General features: G+C 40.4%; 1 protein-coding gene and 1 long non-coding RNA gene across 2 annotated transcripts in view; one reads left to right on the top strand and one right to left on the bottom strand.

The window, feature by feature from the left end:
• The window catches only part of LOC140363268 (dedicator of cytokinesis protein 3-like), a 56233-nt gene extending 33233 nt beyond the window's left edge, over positions 1-23000 (bottom strand). Inside the window, exons 1-12 of the mRNA XM_072449741.1 lie at positions 22660-23000; positions 15982-16065; positions 15758-15798; positions 12258-12313; positions 10520-10616; positions 8450-8598; positions 7468-7552; positions 5777-5818; positions 4417-4571; positions 3842-3923; positions 3659-3719; positions 3439-3586 (exon numbers count right to left, since the gene is read on the bottom strand). Coding sequence (XP_072305842.1) covers positions 3439-3586; positions 3659-3719; positions 3842-3923; positions 4417-4571; positions 5777-5818; positions 7468-7552; positions 8450-8598; positions 10520-10616; positions 12258-12313; positions 15758-15798; positions 15982-16065; positions 22660-22696 — 1037 coding nt within the window. The 5' untranslated portion in view covers positions 22697-23000. The remainder of the gene's footprint in view (positions 1-3438; positions 3587-3658; positions 3720-3841; positions 3924-4416; positions 4572-5776; positions 5819-7467; positions 7553-8449; positions 8599-10519; positions 10617-12257; positions 12314-15757; positions 15799-15981; positions 16066-22659) is intronic.
• On the top strand, positions 138-2201 carry LOC140362464 (uncharacterized). The gene is made up of 3 exons (XR_011927096.1): positions 138-1383; positions 1447-1509; positions 1930-2201. It is a non-coding gene; the product is annotated as an uncharacterized lncRNA (long non-coding RNA).
• Positions 23001-24152: the final 1152 nt, after the last annotated feature.

Below are 24152 nucleotides of genomic sequence, written 5' to 3'. Positions count from 1 at the left end.
GCCCGCATCCACTCTGACCAGGGCCGTAATTTTGAGAGCCAACTGATCCAGCAGTTGTGCAGTCTGTATGGGATTGTGAAGTCGCGCACTACTCCTTACCACCCTGCTGGTAATGGGCAGTGTGAGCGCTTCAATCGGACGCTGCACAACTTGCTGCGTGCTCTGCCTGTGTCCCGTAAGAGGGACTGGAGCGCTTGCTTGCCACAGGTGCTCTTTGCCTATAACACTACCCCACATCAGTCGACTGGGGAGTCACCATTCTTTTTGATGTTTGGGCAGGAACCGCGGCTCCCTATCGACTTCTTGCTGGGACAGGTACAGGACCCACTTGGCGGGACTGTACACGAGTGGGTTAAGGAGCATCAGGCCCGTCTGCAAATGGCTTTCGATGGGGCAAGAGAGAAACTGCGTTTAGCTGCTGCCCGTGGAAAGGCCACCCACGACCGACATGTCCAGGAGTTACCCCTTAATGAGGGCCAGCTCGTGTTGCTCCGGGACTATGGTGTGAGAGGCCGCCAGAAAATTCATGACCAGTGGTGCCCCACTAAACATGTGGTTGTGCAAGTTCCACATGAGGGTGGAACTGTGTACACAGTTGCCCCAGTTGGACAACCAACCAAAATCAAGAGGGTGCACCGCTCCCTGTTGAAGTGCCTGATCCAGAGTGAGGTTCCAGATCTCGCTCCAGCATCAGTCCCTCCAGTGGAGCCCACGGTGCGAAACCCTGAAGAGGGGTCGTCCCACGAGGGAGATTTGTTTCTGCTTCCGCAGGCTTTACCACCCTCTGGGGCAATATGGTGCCCTTCCCCAGATGCCGCTGGACCCATTTTGGTTCCACCTGATTCCTTTGCCGACCAGCCCCAGTTTGTGACAGTCACTACCACCATGACTAGTCCAACTGAGCGGTCCGTGCGTAGGTCCACAAGGCCAACAGCGGGCAAACATCAGAACCTCCATCATCTCCCAAGACCGGTGAGTCGGCAGCCTCAAGGGGAGTCAGAGTCCCCGGCTCCTTCCACAAGTGCCAGCTTTTAGGCTGTTTTAGGCCATCGGCGGGGCGCCGATGCAGATTGGGGGAGTGGATGTGGCCATATCGCATTTTGGGCCGCCCTTAGATCTGAGCCCGCGTTCTCATTGGCCATTCATGCCGGTCGCCATTCATAAAAATGCCCCCCCTGATTTTTACGCTCCCTCTGGCCTCTCGCATTGTGCCCGCCCACCGGCGTCACACTTCCGCGTTCCTCCAGCGCCTCACGGCAGGTAAGCAGAGCGCTGTCTTCCCCCTAAATTTTGTGGACTGTCTTCTAATCTTAGACTCCTTTTTGTTAGCACGGACAGTCACCTGTAACCACAGATGCGGGTCACTCACTACCGCAAGCTTAGGTAAGCGCCCCTCATTTTAAGATCCGCGATCGTCTGACGCGCTTAGGCTCTCCTGTTTTATAGGCTTTGACGTAGCTGTTCGCTCTCGCCTCTCCCTCATCGGAGCTCTAAGTCGCGCTCCAAAGAGTAAGTATGCCTGGGTCAGTGGCAAACTAGTGTTAACAACCAAATTCAGTGTTTGATTCCTCCGCTGTATGTAGGAGCTGTCGCTTTGCTGCCGCTTTGCTGCCGCTCCGCTTTGCCGCTGCCGTTCCGCTCTGCTGCTGCTCCGCTTGGCCGCTTTGCCGCTGCCGCTGTGCTCGGAGTAACCCGCTTTGCGCGGACTAACATCCTCCTGGTCGGACTGACGGCGCAGGCCGGCGCTTGATTGTGCCCCCACGCTGCCCGATTGTGCTCTCCCGTGGTCTGTACCAGCTCTGCGCTGGGTGTGTCGCGCATGGGCGCGATATAGACATTTTTCTGCTGCTCTACCTGCATATCCCTTTGCCGTGCCTACACTGGACTCAAATTATGTACCGCTTTTAATACATTTTTTCTGTGTTATAGGGGCTGATGGTCTGACACCGTGGTGGATTCCCCTGGTGGTGGTTCCCGCGTTTTGGTTTGCGGTGCACTGTTTTGTTGTTTTGGCGTTTTCTTATTAGGTTACTGCCCCATTTGTTTACCTCCACGGCTAAACCTCAGCCCCCCCTCCAACGGTCTTATTGAGTTTATTCATGTGTATGTGTGTGTGCGTGGTGTTGAGTGGTAGCATTTTAGCTTTTAGGTTAGATTGTTTAAAAATATTATGGTCTTGGTTAAAATGTGTCTTAGATTGTTAGCATTATCTATTTAAATAATAAACATGTTGTAATTTATGGAACTGTCTCTGTCTCATCAGTAATCCTTATCTGCGTGCCTTACTAATTTTCCCCAGTTTAAATTGGGGTGGCGTTGTTGGACAACTTACCATTCAAACAATATCAAAATACTCGTACTGCCACATGAACAAGCACATGGTTTTAAATGTCTTAACTCTAAACTCAAAGGTAAAATATAAATCGATTGTTATGAGCAAACTGTTATATGTATTATCATATGTATTTACTATGGCTGTTGTATTTTGAAGAAACAGTGCTTACCCATCCCACACAATAATATACATAATTCAATCTATGAAGACGTGAACTCTGACCCAAAGGCGCCACTGCAAAGGAAAACTTCAGGCACTTTGACTGTCAGTGAAAACTGCTGATCTCATGTTATTGCCAATGTCCTCCTTCTGTATCCATGACATTACTCTCCCTCACTCCCTCTGCACTGCACTGGGCTGGCTGCTGCACAACAAAGTATCCCCGTTTCCTAAAGAAGCTGCCAAATTTGCAACATGCCAGGTTTCATCAGAGAGGAAGGTGTCATTACCCTGTCCTTTCAACTTATTTAACTTTTTTAAACATGTTAATTGTGTGTCATGTCCACTGTAGCTCCAAGTAAGTCTCAATTGAAAATAATATTTATCAGAGTGGGACTATTTCACAGAGAGACAAACAAAAATGACAAACCCGTTACATATTTGAAGGCTTTAGTCTGTCCTGCTCCATTTTCTCATACTTATTTTTTGTGGATTTTGACCAAGTATTTAACATTAATACCGTTTATATTCCAGTAGTAAGTCTGATCAAACAAATTTGATACATTATGTTTCTTCCAATTATGGTTACTATAGCAACTTGCGTGAAAGTATCTGGGCATGCGCACTTTGACAAACTGTGCCAAATTGGCCTGGGTACAAACTTGGGCAATGACAGAATGTATTGATTTTCCAGAGGACATTTCACTGTAAAACTTGTCAGCCCACGGCAGGCGTCAACACTAAGACTTTAGGTGTTATGAAGCAAAAGAGGCATAAATAAATCGGCCTTGGTGACAGACTTGCTACTACCATAATATAGTAGTAGCATGTCAATAGCAAGCAATATTATTATCTAAATTGGTCGTTCCTAAGGGTGGTACAAAAATGCTCGGCTTCTTGTCGAAAAAGCTGAGATTTATTCATTGAAAAATGGTGTGACTTACGTGTAAACTTTGAGCACAAAGTCTTTCTCCTCTTTGAGATCTGTGATGGTGTGGAAAACATCGCTCATGGCCAGAACAGCGCACCCATAAGGTCGTCTGTACTGCACATGGGGCGGTCCTTTCTTTGAATCATTCAGCAACATTCGACCTGCCAGAGAGCAAAACAATAATTAGTGTTAAAATAAAACTATATGAAATACGATGATGCTTTTAATCTTACCAGTTCTAATGACATGTACAACTATGTAGAGCTCTCTCTTTAAGTCTTTACTGCTTAGGTCCTGGAAAAGAAGAAACATATCATGTCCATACAGGTGGATTTAGATATTGTCATGGCTTTTGTAACTCTTTGTACTTAACTTAACTGAACTTAAAACAATTAGAGACTGAAAGAACATATTACCGTAAAGAGAGCACACAGTCGATCCACTTTCTCAGGATTCTTTGGTCCTCCATTTTTGTTGAGTTTCACCATAAACTTCTCACTGTTACCAAAGCACAGTTAAGTGTAAAAATGTAGCAGATTTGTTCCATATTATACAGCTAAATTGCATAACCCAGTAACCGCTTGCAATACAACAAACTGCAAGGTGTGGGCAAAATGATGGTGTACAATCAAGTCATAATCTATGATCTACCCTTGCAATCGTTTCAGAAAGACATATTACGATTCAGTACTTTTCTTTCTCCCATTGGTCAATCCTTGTCATGCTCTGAGTGAGCGACAGGCAGATTGAACCAATCCCAGTTAAATATATTGACTCACAGAAGAAGATGATAGAAATTATGACTGTATTCTAGCACAGTGATATCACCAGCAGTATTTATGTCTTCTATAGAGGGACAAAAAAAAAGAATAACAATTCTTTACTCCAAACTTGCTGCCACCAGCCAATGGATCAGGAAAACCTCGTAAGAGTTTTTGTAATTGGCCTTGAGGGATTGTATGCCAAATCAATGTGTAGTAAGGGCTTGTACCTGATCTGCTTGGCCTCTCGCGTGTCGTACAGAGAGAAGCACACATCTGCATCTTCACTGATGCTGTTGTAGGTGAAGCTCTTCAGGTTGATGAAAAGATGATGAGACACCGGTACACGGCAACTATCACCATGTCTCTGTTTTGTGCTGTCACCCTGGAAACAAACCCGGACATGAGTGACCCGTGATATGACAGTCTGCTGTTATAGCTGTAAGTTGTAGTATTTGCATTCTCCAAGCAAATTACTTTTCAAAATATAACTTTATTGAGTTTTAACTGTTTATGTTGACTTGAGGTAAAAACAACAACAACAACTGCTGCTTCATAGTAGTACTGCTGGATTTGAGGCCACACTGACGAGTAGTTAAACTGTGCAGTGCCTGGTGGACTAAAGCTATACTTCCCGCACGTAGATTCCGCACAGAAATTAGACATACGGAGGAGAAGACGTCGTACCCTCACGGACCTCGTGGGCGTGTCAAGCATAAACCGAGCTTAAAGGAGGAGGAGAGGTGGGGTCTGGAGCTGCACCTCAAACCCCGCCCCTGCAGGTGTGTGCTTGATTGAGCCTTTCATGTCATATGTCTCTTTAAGTTAAGAGTTTCACCATAGTCTGCAGCACACACTCTGTTTTAGACCACAAATTAACCTAGTTTGCACTAAAATGGGAACAGTAGTACAGTAATGGTACTAAAATGCCATGTACACCATTCAGTTGCAAATAAAAGTTGATATGGTGTTTTTTTCTTACTTTAAACGTGATAACTATGCTAGCCTACACCAAACACCAAAGCTCATTACACCTTTCATTCTCACAATAGGTGATTGACTGTCAATATGGACATTTCAGGGTCAGGTCAATCATTCACATGTTCATTACAAATGATGCAAATGTTGCATTTTACAAATCCAAATAAAGTAAAATTCACATTGCATATATTTAGAAGAGTCAAGGAATCTGAGGACTTAATTTGGATGATTATGTAAGAAAGATGATACTATCAGTGAATGTTCAACACTGAATACAAATAAATGTTGTGAATTATCATAAAAAATAAACAAATGCTTGAACGCATCTGTGTTTACAAGAAAAGGCCTTGTCACATTCTCACAAAAAGAAGGTAGAATCTAATTAATGATTTTTTTTTATTGATAAAACCATTTGTGTGAGCATTAATTGGATTGGTAAACGGGCAATGAACGTAATTGACTGTTTTCCATCCACTGTGTTCTTTGTATGTTTTGTTATACAGTAGCACCCTCGAAATACACAACACTAAACCATATCAATCCCAACCTTGCTTTAAAGGTGAAAACACTGAATGATGGCGAAAAATAGGTCTTTCAAAGGACATTTACCTGGTTTGTGCTCTGCTGGCCACAGTGCCGGCTGGAGGCATGCTAAAAAAAGAAACATGTATTGACACGAGAAACACACGCGTGGTATTTCATCTACACAGTCGCACACATGTAACTCCTGTGTGTGCCGTAAACTGTAGAAACACACTGTGCATGTATCTGTACTTTAGCTACAGCCTCCTGATACACATGGAGAGGAACGTGACTGAGTGGGAGTGGAGAGGACAAAGCCGCCGGAGCCCACACACTCTCTCAGCCTAAAACAACACCTCTTCTACACCGACCTGGAAATCTGCCGAGGTTTGCCCTGTGCCCTGAACTGCCAAACTAACGTCACCGGGGAGAAATACACTGGACTGTGCAAGACTTTGAAACTGTAACTTAAGAAAATTCTCTCTCGGATTGAAAATTGTAATAGTTCGATTTTATATAGCTAGTAATAACCACCAATAAGGGATAAACTGTTTGTCTGTTGAATAATATTTGCAAGGTTATAAGGTTTGTTTTGTTACAGCGGAGAGCCCAAGGCAAAAAAAAAAAGAGAACATTCAAATAGATACTTCTATTTGAATTTGAATTTTACTGGAATAATATAATTAGAATGTGACTTTTCTGATGTGGAGGGTCTGCACGCTGCTTGATGTCATCGCTTTGCATCGAATGTTCCTCAGAACGGCATTAGTTTGATGTCGTTCTGTGGAACATTCGAGGCAAAGCAATCTATCTGACGCCATCACTCCGTCAAGTTACAAGTCAGATCCTTGAAGATCAAAGTAAGAATTCATGATACTGAAGATATGTTTAAGCACTTGTACATTAATGAGCAATGGAAGAAGAACTTTTAAGGACTAGACAAAGTCTGAGGAATAAAGTCTGGCGGTAATGCAACACTCGGATGCCAACCGCCATAAAACAACAACAACAACAACATTAATGAGTGCAAGATGGATCAGTTTAAAGCCACACTGCGGAACGTTCCAGGCAAGGCAATAACATCTCAAAGGAGAAAAACAAGACACAGCAAACACACACCCCAGAAAGGTAGTGTATCTTATCACGATTTTTTTCAGTTGCTAATTTCATGGCTGTTTTACACACAACCCCTGAAAATGTATAAATATAATAATTGCAGGCGGATGGAGAGGGTTTGGGTCGGCACATGGGCCAACAAAGGATGACGGTGCCAGCACAGCATCATCTCTGTGTTACAGTATATTTCATAACATCTGTGCTGTAATTGGATCTTTCTAAAATTAGCCGTTGCACAGGCTTGGTCTTATCTCCCCAGTGAATACGCTTCACATCACTACAGACAAAATACATTTGACTAGTTATTTATTTATGAAGATACGTCCTTACTTCAGCCACTGGTGGTTTGAAATAGCCAAAGAAAAGGCATGTAATTTGGAATATAAATATAATTAAACATCTTCTGGTACATGTTGTCTGCGATGCCAGCCTTCACAATGAGAGCTTGTTGGTTTGATAAAAGCACTCTGCGGAAATGGCAGCAAGATGAAAGTCAAATTTGCCTGTTTTGATGGCGCTGCAGTTCAAAGGTCACCCTCTTACTGGCGAGTTGATAATCAGTACATTTACACATAATCGTACACAGAAAACCGCATTATGAGTGGCAAGGTATGTATCAAACGTATTCCGCTGCAAGTAAGATTAACAAAAGCGATCCATACCATTTTATAGAGCTCCGAGACACTGATCTGATCTGGATCCACCATCTCAAAGTCCTTTCTGGGAACGAGGTCTAAACCAAGGTGTCTGTGGAAAGAGTGAAAGCATGTAAAGTGAAAGTCCTATACAAACCACATTGGATGAATTTGTCTTAATGAATAATAATGAGTATTAGGGCTGTCGCAATAACAGATTTTGAAGTGAGACTTATTGTTTAAAAAAATATTGCAACACAAGATAATATTGAAGACTACTTTATGCAACTTATAACATAATAAACCCAGTAAAATTTGCAATAAGCAGATGATCATACAAGTTAGTTATAACTCTAGTTCTCTTCTTTTTTTTTACAATAAATTATCCATGTAAGAAGCATGAAGACACTGAGTTATACAATGGGAGATTATTATTATTATCATTATTATCATTATTATCATTATTATTATTATTAGCATGGGCAGTCCATAAGGCGATTGTCCATCTTTGTGCAGCTTGAATTGAGTTTATTGCTTTACAGTTCCTCCAGGGTGCTGTGCATTGACACCAGCTGTTTCAGACTCACTCATCGGCTAAATGACTATAACATTACATCATAAAAGAAGCTATTACAAACTCGTACTTATGACTAAAGATATGATCCATACTTTTGTGGTATGCAGAAGGGTGTGTTAAGAGTAAGATGCACTTCAACTTCAAACACGTCTACACTTCTACTGCTGAGAGAGAGCATATGAGTTTACTTCATATGACCGTAAAACCACAAAACTACTAAGATTACTATACTACAGTGAAAATACAACAACCCATACCAATGTGTTATATATGTATAAAACCAAAATTGGAGACAAATCTTTTACCAGGTCTCCAGCGTATTTGCGTAAAAGGCACTAAATAGCATCGATCTAATCAAATTAATTAAATGAAACTGGATGTCTTTAGTTGGGGTCCATGTGTTTCCGCAGTGGCACTTGTGCTTAGACTCACTCATTGCCCCAGTCGAGGCGCACGGTGATGTGCCGTTTGATCTCTCTTGTTTGGTCTTGTGCGAGGTGGCCCTGGATCAGCTGTCTGCGCAGGTCAATCAGCTCGTTCATCACGTGACGTAGCTTATGGAACAGGTCCACCTTGTGTTTCTGACAAAATAATCAAAACATTATATTATTAACATGTAGCTTCGGGTGGCAGTTTTATAAAAACTTCCATTTGTTTGATAAAATACATGTGTTTAAAGTGCTAATTGCAAAGATTGTCCATTTGACAGATAATGAAAAATGATTCTCTGCTAATAATGGGTCTATTCTACGACTAGACATTCCTGTTACATGGATTCAGTGAAAAAATCATTACAATTGAAAGCCAGTTTATTGTTTTTTATATAATATATATAAATATCAATATATAATATTATAATATACTGATTGGTATTGAAATGTCAATATATAACCCCTTGTTGGCCCTGCGACGGCACACCCTGGCCACTGTCCAGGGTGTACCCTGCCTGAGGCCCATGTCCCAATCACTGGGATAAGCTCCAGTCACCCGCGAACCCGAAAGGGAACAAGCGGTAGAAAATGAATGAATGAATATACAACCCATCCTTTAAATAATTGTGAAAATTAAAAAATACAAACATTTAATATGTGATAAATTAATTACTAATTATATAATATTTCTGAATCATATGTTACAACATGTTTCACTTTTAATTGTTACTCAAATAAAGTGACTTTTCTAATTTTCTAATTATTATTGATGAAGCAGCATGGCCTATATCGTGGCAGCAAAACAAACTAAATGCTATTTCAGAGCTCGACATTAGCTCCAGAGCAGTTACATCACCAGATCTATGCCTCCAGCTCTTTGACGACTGGTTATGTAAAAATCTCACTATCACCAACTCAGCAATGTGTACAGAAAACCAAAGCAATTACACTGAAACTGAGCTCAGTGTTATTCACCATATCTTTACCACTATTACAAAGACATTGTGTGCAGTTTATATAGTTAAAGTTAATAAAAAGTGTATGAAATGAGAGTTGTGTATGAACAGTGCTGTGGTTGTCCTAGCAGCAGTTGGAGGGCAGAGATGGATCTTAAGTCTAGGCAGAATCAATCTGGATGAGGCCAAGATAATCAATGTTTTGAATGACACAGCGTGAAATTACATGTGACAGATCGGTAGGCCATATCAGCAGCTCCTACGTACTCGTATTAGTAAATGTAGGCTGACAGTCGAGCTGCGGGCAAAAACTAAAGAGGATGTCATGGCATGTTGAGTTAATATCCCATGTTACTGATTGAAATTGCTGAATGTAAAACCAGTCAGTCAGGAGAGTGAGAAAATCTGTGGGAAATATATTGCAGTAATGTATAGGCATTTGGTAATGATACAAAACATTCTCAGAAGGATTACATTTTGTTTCTTTCTGTCTGAAATACAGTTGCTCCATTCACTTCCCTATAAACACATGATGATTTGCATTTGTTACCACGTCATTATAAAGATATTGATAGTGGTCACGTAAAGCATATACCAAATTAACTGGAACAGAGCATGTTATCAATGATATTACTGATACTAAACAATGTAAAAGGCTAAAATAACTAGTGTTGTCACAAAACCAAAATTTCAAAGTTGATTTTGATACTAAAGAATGATACTCGATGCAGATTTTGATACCACAATCATAACTAAAAATACTCTTTAGTCATACAAAATAATAAGAAGAATAAGATAGTACTTTCTTTATATTACCATGTGCTCTTATACTTGTTCCGCCAAAACACAAGATAATTCTAAAACTGTTCAAAAAATGTAAAATGTATCTTGTTTGCCTTTTTTTAAGTATCGACATTGCTCAAATGATTATCTACTTTTGGCACTAGTTTACGATTAGTATCTGCTAAATCTAAGTCTTATACTTAGTTCAGGGATTAATATCATCAGGTCTTACAATTCATCCTTAGTTGTGCGAATGATATGCTTGTGATATTCAGCTAATCTCCATAAAAGTGGTGTTAGCAGAGATAAAGTAGAGGTAGAGCCGCACTCACCACATAGAGCTGTTTCCAGAGCACTCCCCACTCCTGCAGTGTGGAGGTGGTCTCTGTGATGATAGGGTCCTCCAGGGGCACCACCGTCTCACTCAGCCTGCAGAACATTCAAATGCACACAGGACTTATTCACTCTGAAACATGGACAGGTGATGCCGATGTAATGTTTTAGGAGTTGGCAGACATTTATGCAATAACAACATGCGGTGGTCTTATAACAAAGGTTTTCACGATAAGAAAATGTCAAACTTGATGTTGATACTCAGGAGCAGGCTCGATACTCAATGCCGATTTTGACACCACAATGATTGCAAAAACTTTTTTAAACAAAGGCTGTAATTTTCCACACAAAATAATCGTACTTTCCTACAGTATATACTACTCTTCTTGTACCCTTCATCCTTCCTCCTTAGATCTTAAAGCTCAAGAACATTCTTAAACTGTTCAAAAAGGTCACATTTTGGGGGGGGGGGCATTCTTTTAGCACTGATATGTTTTCAAATGAGTATCCAGTTTCGATACTAGTTAAGGTATCGATTAGTATCTGATTTTTTGATACTTTTGACAACCTTACTTATAACAAGAAGTTGGCAGTTTAAATCCAGCTCGAGTCGGTCCATATTGTCTTTGGGCAAGACTTATGTTGTGTTTGAGTGGGTCATTCCTCCTATCTCTCTGAGAAAGCATCACCCCATTTTCTCAATAGAAATGTTGTTGCTTTGCTTGTAATGTCACGCACTATAGCTTCAGAAGAGGGCTGTTTTGAAGATATGCAATGAAATCTGAATGTCAAGTATATTTATCATATAGCATATTGTACTTGAACTATTTTTTTCCATTTATCATTTCCAGTGCTATATACAGCATTAATACCAAAAGTTGTGACCATAGTTTTCAGGCCTGTTTAATGAGTGAATGGGATGAAATAATGCACTTTAACTCCTCACAGAACCACAGATCCCCGAACACAGATTTAACATTCATGAATTTGAGCTGATAATACAGCCTTTGTCTCTGCCTTCAGTTTGGACTCAACAACAATAGTCTTTGTAAGGGGAACTCTGGGTGACTGCACATTTGTGGATATGTATCTGTTTGAGGGATTATGTATTACGCTTCATATGATCCAAAGGACACTGTGAAAAATGTGATGTTTAAGCAAGTACAAGACAAGATGTACAATTTAGAGGCACCGACGAACAGGAGCAAGATGATTGAGGTGGTTTGGACATGTACTGAAGAGGGAATGAGTGGAAAGATGCTGTGGTTACAACTGCCTGTCAGAAGGACAAGATGAAGACACAAGTGGACAACTGAAGGATGTGGTCAGAGTGGTTGTGAAGTTTGATAGTGGGAGGGACGAGGATGCATTTCTGAGGGTTAGAGGGAGACAATTTGCATGGGTGTACTACTCTGTGCATCCTCAGTGCAAATGTGGCTTCTAAGTACTTCGAGCTGAACATGCATAAAATACTTGGTGTTTATGGTGCCACTCTCACAGAGAAATTCATGAAATTGTAATGCTGAATGTGTCTATATTTAATGGTATATGGTCCATGTATTTAAAATTGTGATGAAGGGAGTAAAAAAGCCGTGTGCAGTATGGCGGGTGTAAAGACAGAGTGCTTTACAAGTCTGAAAGTACTCAAGAACCATCTGCGATACATTTCGGAGGCTCAGACATTGTTTAAACAAGCACTTCCTCAAATATAAAGAGAATTAGAACGACATAACTCACCCTCTGTTGATCACAGTGGATTTCTTCAGGTGGACGTAGCTGGCTGGAAAGATGCCCTGAGGAAGACGTGTTCATGGGTCAAAATCTGTACCTTTGAGCAAGTGCTGTTACTTCAAAACGCTACAGCAAAAATGTCGTAAACAAATAAATGGCTATAACTGTGACTTAAAGTACTTACAGCAAGTATACTACAGATGTGGTAAATATAGGTTAAAAAGTAGTCATGGGGACGATGCTTTTGAAATGAAACTGCCAGAATGATTGATAATGGCTTACTAATAACAGCCAAAACATCTTGATTTCTAAAAACATCATCCAGTTTACTACCTTTGCAACCTTTTCTACTGTGGACCAATCCTGGATAAGCGGGTACATGGTCTACTACGGATATCATTACCATAGTGACGAATTATTCTACTGCTGTTACTATTGAAATACCAGATCAACAACTGTTATTTAAAGCTGTGGTACCTGACTTTTTGCTTTGTAAATAACTGAATTTAGTTTTTTCCCTCAAAGAGTATATTGTAAAAGCAGCCCTTTGTGACTAAATGAGACCACTGTGTGCTGTCTGCGTCCAATAATAAAGTATTTTATCTCTGTTCAAGTGCTGTGCTTGGATGGTCCACCTCAATTTCATTTTGTTATCTGAAAAAGCTGTTCTAAAGCCGTGCACTCGCCTGAAAATGAATGCATGTGAATACAAAGGGTCTATCAGAGGTCTATCAGTCATAATAAAGCAGGCGCCCCAAAAACAAAATGTGCAAATCTATTATTACTAAGGCTGGACAATGACTCTTGGATGAGAGTCGAAACATCTATTTTTTCAAACTGAGTCCAGATGACTACAACTGAAGCTTTTTCTACTAAGGCTGGGCAAGTTAACGCGTTATTATCGCGTTAACTCATCACTTATTTACGCGATCAATTATTTTAACGCGCATTAACGCAGGTCGGATTCCCCTGGTCCGCACCAGTTCTAAAGCCTCGTACAAACCGCTGCGGGCGAATCGCGCCCGACGCAGGATTTGAGCGCGTGTACATTAGAAAGACAAACGCACCGGACGCGCGTTCTCGACGCGCCGGACTCATGTCCATGCACATGCGCAGTGGAGGAGTTGTGCTGTGCTGCTTGTGGTGTGGAGTTTAATGGCAGATCATGGCTTTGGTTTATTAACTTTATTATTATTTATTAAGTCAGCTGCTAGGCGCCAGCGTGAGCAGGTCCCGACGGGGTCCCGCCGGGGGCCCGCGTGAGCAGGTCCCGCCGGGCGCCGTAGCTGGGGAGATCCGCGAAAAGGGCCCGGCGTGCGTCTTGAAAACGTGAATAATGTGGTGCCTTAGCAACTGGCTTAGTGCAGAGGAGTAAAAAAACACCCAGTTTTAGGAATCTACAAACTTTTCTGGTTCTTTTCAATGCCCTGGCAGTGGGAATAAGCTTTAGTTTTGTGTTTGATAACATTGTTGAAGTTAAAATGTACACAATGTATTTATTTGTATTTAACTGGTTAAGTGTTTGTTTGCACAACTAATGTTATAGCGGTTTAGTGTCAAGTTCTAAGAATGTACAAACTGTACTGAAGTGTTTTCTGGTTTAGGGACATTTGGTACTAGACTGGTTATGCTGCTCCTAAAATGTTTTGAGTGTCTAATGTTTAATGAGATTACAATGTTTCTGAAGTGGCCTGTTCATCTTTAATGATTGTGGCTCAGGATTTTGTGGCAAGTGAATACTTAATATTTTATTTAACTGCTACTGAATAAAAATGCTGATGCACTTTACACTTCTTTTGAATTCATTTAGAATTTTGCACGTAAAAATGCGATTAATCGTGATTAATCAGGGAAATAAAGCGATTAATCGCAATTAAAACCTTTTATTGTTGCCCAGCCCTAATTATTACCAATCTCTGTCATCAATAAATCATTCTTTATTGACAACATTTTCTAATTTACTAGAGTTAAAAAATGTGAATCGACGTTTTTCTTTTATATGTCCATTCATATATGACCGAGGGGGCTACCTGCTGCAATTCTGGGCTGGAGTTGGCCATTTACAAAATACTGATGGACCATGATGTAATATCATTGGTTTAGTATAATGTTGAGAGTTGTTATTTTATTTTGCTTTCCCTTGGCATAAGAAAAGACTGGGTCAGCTTGAAGTTTGCTTAGGGGATCCAAAACAGGACACTCAGCGGGATCCCTATGCTGTCTTGCCTTTTGAAGGTCATGGCAAATGGACTGATGCCAAGACTCAAGTTCATTGTTATAATTGTATTCTTCCAGATGTGAATATAGTGAGAAAAGCTAATCCTTCGAGCTCACACTTTTTACTATGGGAGTGAACCAGTGTGGGCAGCAGTACATAACAAAATGGAGGGGTGTGAAAATAGCAGATGAAGAGTAGAGGAGGACAGCCACTTAGACCGACATCTTTAAAAATTTAGCTAGTTTCTCTCCAAACAAAAATTAAAATAACATTTCATGGTTTGCCTTCTAGATCCTGCAATGTGTAAAATACAGATAAAGCCACTTCTCTCTTTTTTCTCTTTTTCTTTCAATGGTCATGTAAGTCGAAACAGAAGTGGACAGTATATAAAAATGTAGATAATATCGAATGTTGTTTTGAAGATATGCCAAATCTCAATATTGAGTATATCGATTGTAGAGTAAAATGCTTCAAAAAAGGTCAAATCAACCTATACCGTTAAACCGTTGAAATAAATGTATTAGTTTAGACATTTCTGTTGGATTGACAAAATATCGTCTGACAATCGTTTTCGGGATACTCCAAAAATTGATATCAGAAGGCATATATTATGAGTTATATGCCTTCTGATATCAATTTTGTATTTATTTATTTGTCTATGGGAGTTTTTGTTTATAGGAGATCTTCTACAGAAAGTGTTTTTCAGACTTCCTATAGGTGATCTGTTCTTTTCTTCTGTATCTACCTCTGTATCTACCTGCATTGCGCCAATGAAATTTTCCCATGTGGGACAATAAAGGATTATCTTATCTTATGTTTGTTTGTTTGTTTTTGTTTGTTTGTTTGTAACTCTTATATCAGGATTAAAAGCTACAGTATATGCCAAAATTCAACATCACAGTTATAAGTGATCCGAGTAAAGCACTATAATCATATAAAACTGTTGTTGGCTGCTTGATAATGGATCATTTCCGCTACAGAGCACTGCCTTATATCCTGTTACAACAGTGCGGGCTCTGGGGATTGAAAACTGATGTTAAGGGAGCGCCGGCCTAAAACAGAGGGTCAGGTTTAAACAGAGGAATCATCTGGAAATAGAGGTCAGACCATTTCTGTTTTTGTGAAATAATTAGATGTATTTTAATGACTAAATCAGATGTAATCATCTCTGTTGTTAAAACAAACATATTACCGTATATTATTAAGAGAAAATGAAACACAGATAGTGGTGAGCCATTGTTGAGATGGATTTACATAATACAGTAGCTTGTGTAGGCAGAAATTTTACCTTGATGGAAGGCTTCTTGGTTGAAAAGCCTCTGTACCATCCTACAGAAAATAAAAAGATCATTACTGGCTCAAAATGTTATTTCTAGCATTCAAAAAACACACAACTACATATGTAGTACACAACAGTATGACTTAGTTCTGGGCTGGTTCTACAGGGAAACTAATGGATAATGAATATACAGTAACTACTCTACTTTGTAAATGTACAACATGCCAAATTACCTTCGCTTTTCTCCAGGATCTGAACGGTTTCCCCAATCTCCAGCACCAAGGCCTGACATATTGGTGACCGGAAGTTGCATGTCACTGTAAAAACAGACACAAAATGTATACCGTAATTAGTTAAGACATTGATATTTCATTTCAGGCTTTTTGTGGGTAAGTAGTAGAGGCTCCCATGTTTGTGATGCCCCCATAGTATGTGGCGCTTGTGTCCTTCTAACAAGCTTTTCAGTTCAAACTGGGTGTCACACAGGAGGATCCACTGCTTAGTGTAGTATAAACAAGCGCCCGCCCTGCAGTGGGGAGTCTTTTTAATAAGCAATTAATTTTTAAGCGCTCTGATTTGGGTGCACTGTTAAGTTAATTGAACTGTCTACGAAAATAAAACCCACACAGCACTGCTAAGTCGTACGGCTAAACGGCGCTTTAGAATAAGTCCACATTTGCATAAATCCTGCTTTTGCAGCATCATCAAGCCAAAGTCTGACCATATATAGAGACTTCCTTAAACCCTGATTAACAACGTGATTATTCTGTCCAGAATAATCTAGTCTTGGTTTTGCCCCTGTCTAGCTCTGGTTTAGTTTCAGGGTTGGACCCGGTTTAATCCCAGCTATGATGTACTCTAAGTACAAGTACGCACCCTAAAAGTAAAGCAGAATCTAATACGGTCACAGTTTGAAATCCATTTGTGGATAAAGAATCTGTCTTCCTCCGCACATAACTGTCAATTAGTCATCTGAGCAGAACAAAACACACACAACTCCCTGGTCTTTACTGTACAAACTATAATATTTCCAGATCTCCACAGATGATTTAAAACTTACAAATGGCGATGGCCCTTAGAGGAGAGTTTAGTGTGAATCACTGTACCAATGAAGCAGCCAGGAGACCCAGTGAGGGGGAGGGGCTTGGATCTGAGTTTATTCACTTCCTGTTCTGGAGTAACTATGGTAACGGCGCATCGTCAGACTCACCACCACTACTACAGTGATACAAGGACTAGGTCTGATGCCGCATTACAGGCAACAGGGAGCTCGGTTATTTCCCTCTTGAACACTACGAGGTCTGACCTCAGAGCGTTCCAGCTGAATTAACTTGTATACCGAAGTCACTGGGATAGGCTCCAGTCACCCGCGACCCCGAAAGGGACCAAGCGGTAGAAAATGGATGGATGGATAAACAATATGTTAATGCTAAATCCATAGGCTAAAGCAATGTAAGCGTTATACACATGTCTCTGACATGTTTTATAACAGAATATTATCAGATTTAACCTGTAAACAAATGTTGACATTGCTTATGTGGTGGTGAACCACAGATTAACTTATTTGTGGTGATAATTGTTGTACCATTGTTGTAATACATCACAGTTTATATCGTATGTGAGGTGCAAGCCCATAGACCATCTCCAAGGTCACAAATAGGAATTACCATTCAAGCAGGACTAGAGGACTTGAACAGGTCTTAACCATGACTCATTCAAAACTTAACAAGAATATGAGCCCTAATTTACATCACACTACATCAATAAGAACTAAGTCTAAATCAAGCAGCAATAGCTATTATACCGTAATTGTCAACTGTCAATAGCAGATAAGCAGATATCCTGGCTTAGATCTTTTGCCACTATTATTTCAGCACACAGGCAGTAAAGGGCCAATAAATATACAACAGGTGTAGTGCACAATTGTGTGTGATAAACATCTGGTTAAAGATCCACTTCTGTCCCCATTTTGTTCTGCCTCTGGCCTTTTCTGTCCAGGACTAAGCATTTCCTCTTTGAGGTAGTTGTTCCTTAATGGCTTTTGTTTCATTTGAATTGCAAAACACCGCTGACAACTCAGTAAGCAGTAGAAGCCTCATCAGTGAGAGACTGTGTCACATTAGTAACTATCAAAACATCTAGAAATACATCACAGCAGTTGTGACAATTCTGTTGACTAAGATACACAATACCGAATACACCATATGGGCCTGCTGAGGAAAACATCCAGCCACTGTAAGTGTTGGATACACATAAACAAATACAGATTTACATAAAAACATTCACACAGCAGTTTAGTTTCTGATGTTTACTTAAAATTTGATTTTATTGTTCCCAGTCTCCAGATTGTGAGCCACTATCCTGGCTCCTGCAGTACCAATCCAGAGGATTAACCTTCAGAGCATGTGCAGGTTCTTGCTGTGAGGAAACAGTGCAAACTCTAAGCAACTGATGTAAATTGACCAGTTCTCTAACCTTGAATATTGCATAAGTCACAGCACATGCCTTGTTTTGGCTTCATCTAAACACGTCCTTGTTTACTCCTGTGTGTTGCTGAAGTGCTGTGAGAAATATGTAAGTAAACAGTGTGTGCATAATTAAAGCTAAGAGGCTGTAGAGATGTAAGCCCTGTGGCCAGCTCCAGTGCAGCAGGACAGAGAAACACTAACGTGTCCTGAAGACAGTGGAACGTGGACCGAGATGATGACCTTGGTTAAGAAAAACTCACACCCACATATACAGTGCATACAGTGGTTAACAGTTCTGTGGCTCTTGGGGACAAACAAAGTATGAAAATCGTGCCAACACAACAATAACAGTGTATCTGCCTTCAAGATGGAGGTTTATTGATTTAGTAAAAAACTTAAAAAGGATGTTATTTTAGTAAAATATGTCAACATAAGGAAATAAAAAGCAGCAGTACTTTGTTCGGCTGGATTGAGTGTTTTCGTGTCATCGCGATGTGCCCTGGCTCCGAGCCCCCCCGGCCCCCCCTGCGCCCCCCAGCCGGCGCCGTACCGCGTTTACACAAAGGAGGAACTCATGAAACTGCGGAGAACAGTCGTCTTACCCGGAGATCGTCACGTTATCCCGGCGGACATCCTAAGATTTTTATAAGAGATCTTCTACTGAGAGTGTTTTTCAAACTTCCTATAAGTTATTTGTTCTTTTCTTCTGTATCTACCTCTGTATCTACCTGCGTTGCATCAATGGAATTTCCCCATGTGGGACAATAAAGGATTATCTTATCTTATCTTATCTTAGTACGAATCATAATAATAATAATACATTTTAGTAGTACTAGTACTATTATTACAAATTCCCAACAGGACAACAATGTATTATCTCTGTCAACCTGTATGTCCCACTGGATAGATTCAGATGGGGGACAGGGGCCTAATACTATGGGTTTCTTTGTTTGTTTTTGTGAGTGTTTTTTTTCTAATTTATGATCCAGAAAATATTTATTCAGGCTGGGTCCACAAACTTGCCATAATAACCTGGTGACTTAGTTTAGAGTGTATCTGTCAGGTTAGACTGTACATTTCATTAAAACACAGTTAACACCATTATATTTAAACTTTGCATAGTTTTCCCCATTTTAATTCTGGTGAAGTTTATAATGTTACTTCCTGGTTGGGCATGAGCAGCAGATGTGACATCTGCAACTGTTACCTAGCAACCATATTGTAAACAAGGGCCAAAATCCATGTAAGTTACACAACAGTTATAATTTGGGAAATACTTTTACTTGTTAACATCTTTATTTTGCAAAATTATGCTTTAAAGTGTCGGAAAATGTGTCAGTCTGTTGTGTGTATAATGTTCCTGCATTTCTGATGCCATAAACATAGTGATTCTGTTTTTTTTTACTTCAGCACAACCTGCTGTAATTTTCAACTATATTTTTTCTTAACTGATGTGAAAATATTAAAAAATATTTCCAGAGGTGTTATCCCACCAAACAAAGTCATAATCAGAAAAACATGAGAGCCTATGTGCAATTTAAATCCCTTCAACTGACAACAATCATGTCTTTGGGGTGGAATAACAGCCCCACTGTAGCCACTGTGAAAATCTTTTGTTTATTCACACTGACATTGACAACACTGAACTTTGAGCCAATTTTTGTCCCACTTGGATAGGCCCAGTAATTACAGAAATATGAACCATAAACAAAGTCTGCAAATCTACAATCTGACAGTTCGACAGCAAATTCCACCATAGAATTCAGACCTCAGCTTCTTGTCCATATGCAACGTTGTGAGGACTTTTTTTCTAATTAAAAATATATGATGAATTGATTTAAATAGTTTTTCAGTATGGCATTGGCCATAGTTCTAATTTCTCATAATTCTGAAACCCATGGATCGAACCAAGAACACAACTTCAACTGTCAACTCACAATTTGCAAATCATGCTACATGTATAAATATAACATAATACAATTCCTCTGCAGTGAATATTCAATCTCCGTAGGCCTCATCATTATGTATTAATATAAACCCTGCTTCTTCTACAGACATGTTCTGAAATGTATGTACTTTTTGTGCTCTGTGAATACAACATGATCTTGATTTTAACATAGAAAATCTAGCTATTATTGTCAGAACTTTGTTGTCCTATAAGATACAGTATTTGCTTTTTTATTCATGTCAAGCCTGGACAAAGGCAGATATAAGTGGGTGCACGTATCTGTGATGTGTGCATGTAATGAAGCATGTAGGTTGTCCTTTACTGCCTTGAATGGTCCTGTCCCAGTTCTGGAGAAGTTAAACATTACACAACCATTTTAGCTCTGAGTCATGTTTTTCTACACGACCCCAATGCGCGCTCACTCTCCTTAAAGACTTAATGCATGGTGGATTTTCACTGGAATTTCCAGCTTAAAAAAGACATGTTGTTGTTGACTGCTCATAGGCATAGTACTTGGGCTTCGCAATATTAGTTCTCAAATGTTCACAGGGTACAACAAAACTGAACAAGGATGATACAGGAATAAGTCAGGACCAAGCCAGGGACAGTGACACAAATAGGAACATAATAAACCAAAATTGAAAGTAAATCAGGGAGGATCTTATATGATTTTGAGCGAGAAAATCTCAAATTTCCATATTTGAACACTTTAAAGGGTTATTTTGAAAATTTAGAATCACTCTGGAGTTGAAACAACAGCACACATTTGTTTTCAGAGGTAAAATAAATAATAGATTAACGACATTTTCACAGATGAGTTGAGCAGAGTTGCACACAAAACTATGACTATGGGATCTAACCAAAAGCATACACTCATATAGACAAATAGGGCATAACTTGTAAACTATTTACTATAAAAGGCTTACAAACAAAAGTGCTTGTATTAAATTAGTGGTGTTGATGTAAAGGTCATGCTTCAAAGGGATGTTTAAGCGCACAGCCTGCCCAGTCTAAAGGCTCATTCATATTTAATTCGATGAGGATAGGTCATCATCACTATTGGCATTTCATACACTTGATAATTAATTGTCATGATGGAGGGGAGGATTGTTCTTAAATACACTGACTAACACCACTATATGAAATTGATGCCATTTACATCCATTTTGATCTTACAAATTCAACTTCAGGGGGTACTGCGTGTAAGATAAGATAAACTTTATTTTTCCCCTAGGGGGAAATATGTCTTGGGCTGTATCTGAATAAAATGGAAATGAATTGCCTGAGTCATAAGTCGGTTTTACGCACTGGGAGAGTAAATATGGCGCTATAGTACAAACTTTATAGCCATTGGCTCAGGTGAGTCATAGGTTCTGTGTGTCACAATTTCGTGTGAAAGGGGAAACTGACGCATGGATTAATGTGTGTGTTGCCTTTAAAACGTACAGTATGTGGCGTTTGTCCACTTGTAGAAGTTTCAGCACCGCGGACAGCGCCAGGTCGCTCTGCGCCGCAGGCCGCACATGACTGCGCCGATCCGTTTCTTCTGTAAAACGCACTACCTCCATCAATGCCAATACTCTGGCAGCGAGCCTTCTCTGTCTATCTGCACTCGGATCTCTGGACTGGAACAACTCAATGGCATTAGATTGCTTTCACTGTACGTCAGTTTGTGTGGACTGCCAATGATGTTATAGCCTCTGCACCTAGTCCTTATAAACCAAACTATATTTCCTCAAAATAAAGAATGTGGGTCTGAGTATAGAGGAGCATCATGTGCCAGAGAGCACGAGTGGCTCTGTAACTACCAAAGCTGTGGATATGAGTCATTCCTCTATAATGGCAGCATAGTATGGGCTAAATATGTTTTAGATACTTACTGCGTCGGTGTGTGGAAGATCCATTATAATATACTGTAGCTACTACTTTGTATGACCAATGGCCTTTATATCTACCAGTACGGTCTAAACTTTGGATGACATATCGCAAGATTGTGGATGTTGGCACTGTTTTATTGTTACCAGAACCACTGCAGCTGCAGTACTTTCCATCCACAGGTAGAACAGCTTTTCTAAAGCAGCCTACACCTGTTGGAGGGACGCAGTCACGACGCCTCCTTGTGGCTTTAGTGTGAATAGCTTTTTTTCTTTTCTTCCTTTCACACACGATACAAGAAAAACATAAACGACTAACCCATACTGACGCATTTAGTCAAAAGCACTCATTTGGACCTTGCTTTCAAGAGGCGTTAAAGATTAGAGCCACAGTATCTCTAATTTGATATAATAGCTTGTAGACTGTAGGTATCATCCCACGCAATTCTCCTTCTATGCAGCGTTTCTCTTAGAGTATATGCTTTCCAGTAGCCATATGTATTATATATCTACTAAATGTGCAACAAATGCTGGATGTCGATATACAATGCGAGTATTTTATGTAGCAATAATTGAGAAAGAAATCAAAGACCATCGAGGAAAATGATGTAATTAACTTACCAACTCCGATTTTCTCCTCCTCTGTAGGTATCCACATTTTGGTTATTTTTCCTCCGTTAGTGCGAGCCTCATTATGTTGTTATTGTAAAATGATGCCGCTAAAATGAGAAGCGAAGGCTAAAATGGCCTTTCTGCTCGTACACGAGCTTCATGTCTCGAGTGGATGCAGTGTCCTGGGCTTTTGGAGTGAAAAAAGGGAGGAAGCAGGCGCCAAAGCCTCCAAATCTGGGCTCTATTATGTCCCGGCGTGTCTCAGGCTGATGCAGTGTCCGTGTCCACCTAATGTAGCACGCGCACAAACACGTTTACGTAGGCACGCACGCTCACTCGCCAGTCTTCACAAAGCTGTCAGTATTTCAACAAATGAGAAACCCGAAGTTCATTTTTATCCTTATGAGTCAGAGCTGCATTTCTTCTGGATTCTTTCATTTGATTATCTTTCAACCGGCTCACCAAAGGCGGTCCATTTTGCGCAAAAAAAGACCCCCTATAGTCGCTAATTAGCGGCTAATAGGGCGCAATACTATGACGGGTTCTTGTGGCGAGCTGCTGCAAAGAAGCGTTGGGGAAATTATAATACAGCACAAGTAGCATGAGCTGCGCCATCTTCACGTTCATGTTTTGTCAACACTGGTGTGTCTCCCTCTCCTCTGTCCGTCTCTGCACGACACGAGCGTCCATCACTGAACCCGTCACTGTTGAACGCTGGTTGCAGCCCGTGGTCTCGTTTCTGATTAACTGGGCTGCTTTGGGGGCGGCTGGTCATGAAGCCGCTCCCAGTAGTGATCAGGTCACAGCTACGCGGGAAGCACCTCCCGGTTGAGTCATATCACATAAACTAAGACGCCTTCTCCCATTCTCCGCAGTCATTATTCCCTTGAAGTGAACAGGTAATTTCCCATTAGAATTGCCCCCTTTATACCACTATTACCCAGAGCAAAATTTAGTCTCATCTTTATCTATAATGTAGATGTCATTTTACTCACCAGTGACTTATGCTTAATCATAACTCCTACTGCTTCTTACTAAGCCACAGAGCCGAGGTGTGGACAAGACTCACAGCAGTTTGTCCTATAGTCACATATAACAAGATAATCCCACAGAGGTTCAGTACTTTCTTGTTATTGCTACATGGACCTAAATTACGAGAATGAATGACACGCAAAACAGTATACCAAAGATGCTGTGTGGGTTGGAGAAAGTGTCCCGGGTTGGTGGCAGCAGAGCAGAAGGTGGATGGACAGCATCAAGAGGACAACAAATAGGACTGAAGGCCCAGCTTAAGAAGAACAAACATGAGGCCCAGAGAACCAGATGTATGAGTGTAGTTAAAGAACGTGACTGGTAAAAATGCAGAAAAAAGATAATTTGCAGAGGCAAACTCAGAAAGTTACAGCCAAAGAGTCAAGATATTTAGACAGAAATGGGGAAATAGTTGCATATTATTACAGTTTTTATTGAGCTATGAAGACTTGCTATCGTGATCACTTTTG

Source organism: Eucyclogobius newberryi, unplaced genomic scaffold (genome assembly GCF_026437365.1).
Source record: "Eucyclogobius newberryi isolate DKJ021-1_F unplaced genomic scaffold, fEucNew1.0.hap1 SCAF_17, whole genome shotgun sequence".
Lineage (NCBI taxonomy): Eukaryota > Metazoa > Chordata > Actinopteri > Gobiiformes > Gobiidae > Eucyclogobius > Eucyclogobius newberryi.
This window is presented reverse-complemented; position numbering and strand designations above follow the sequence as displayed.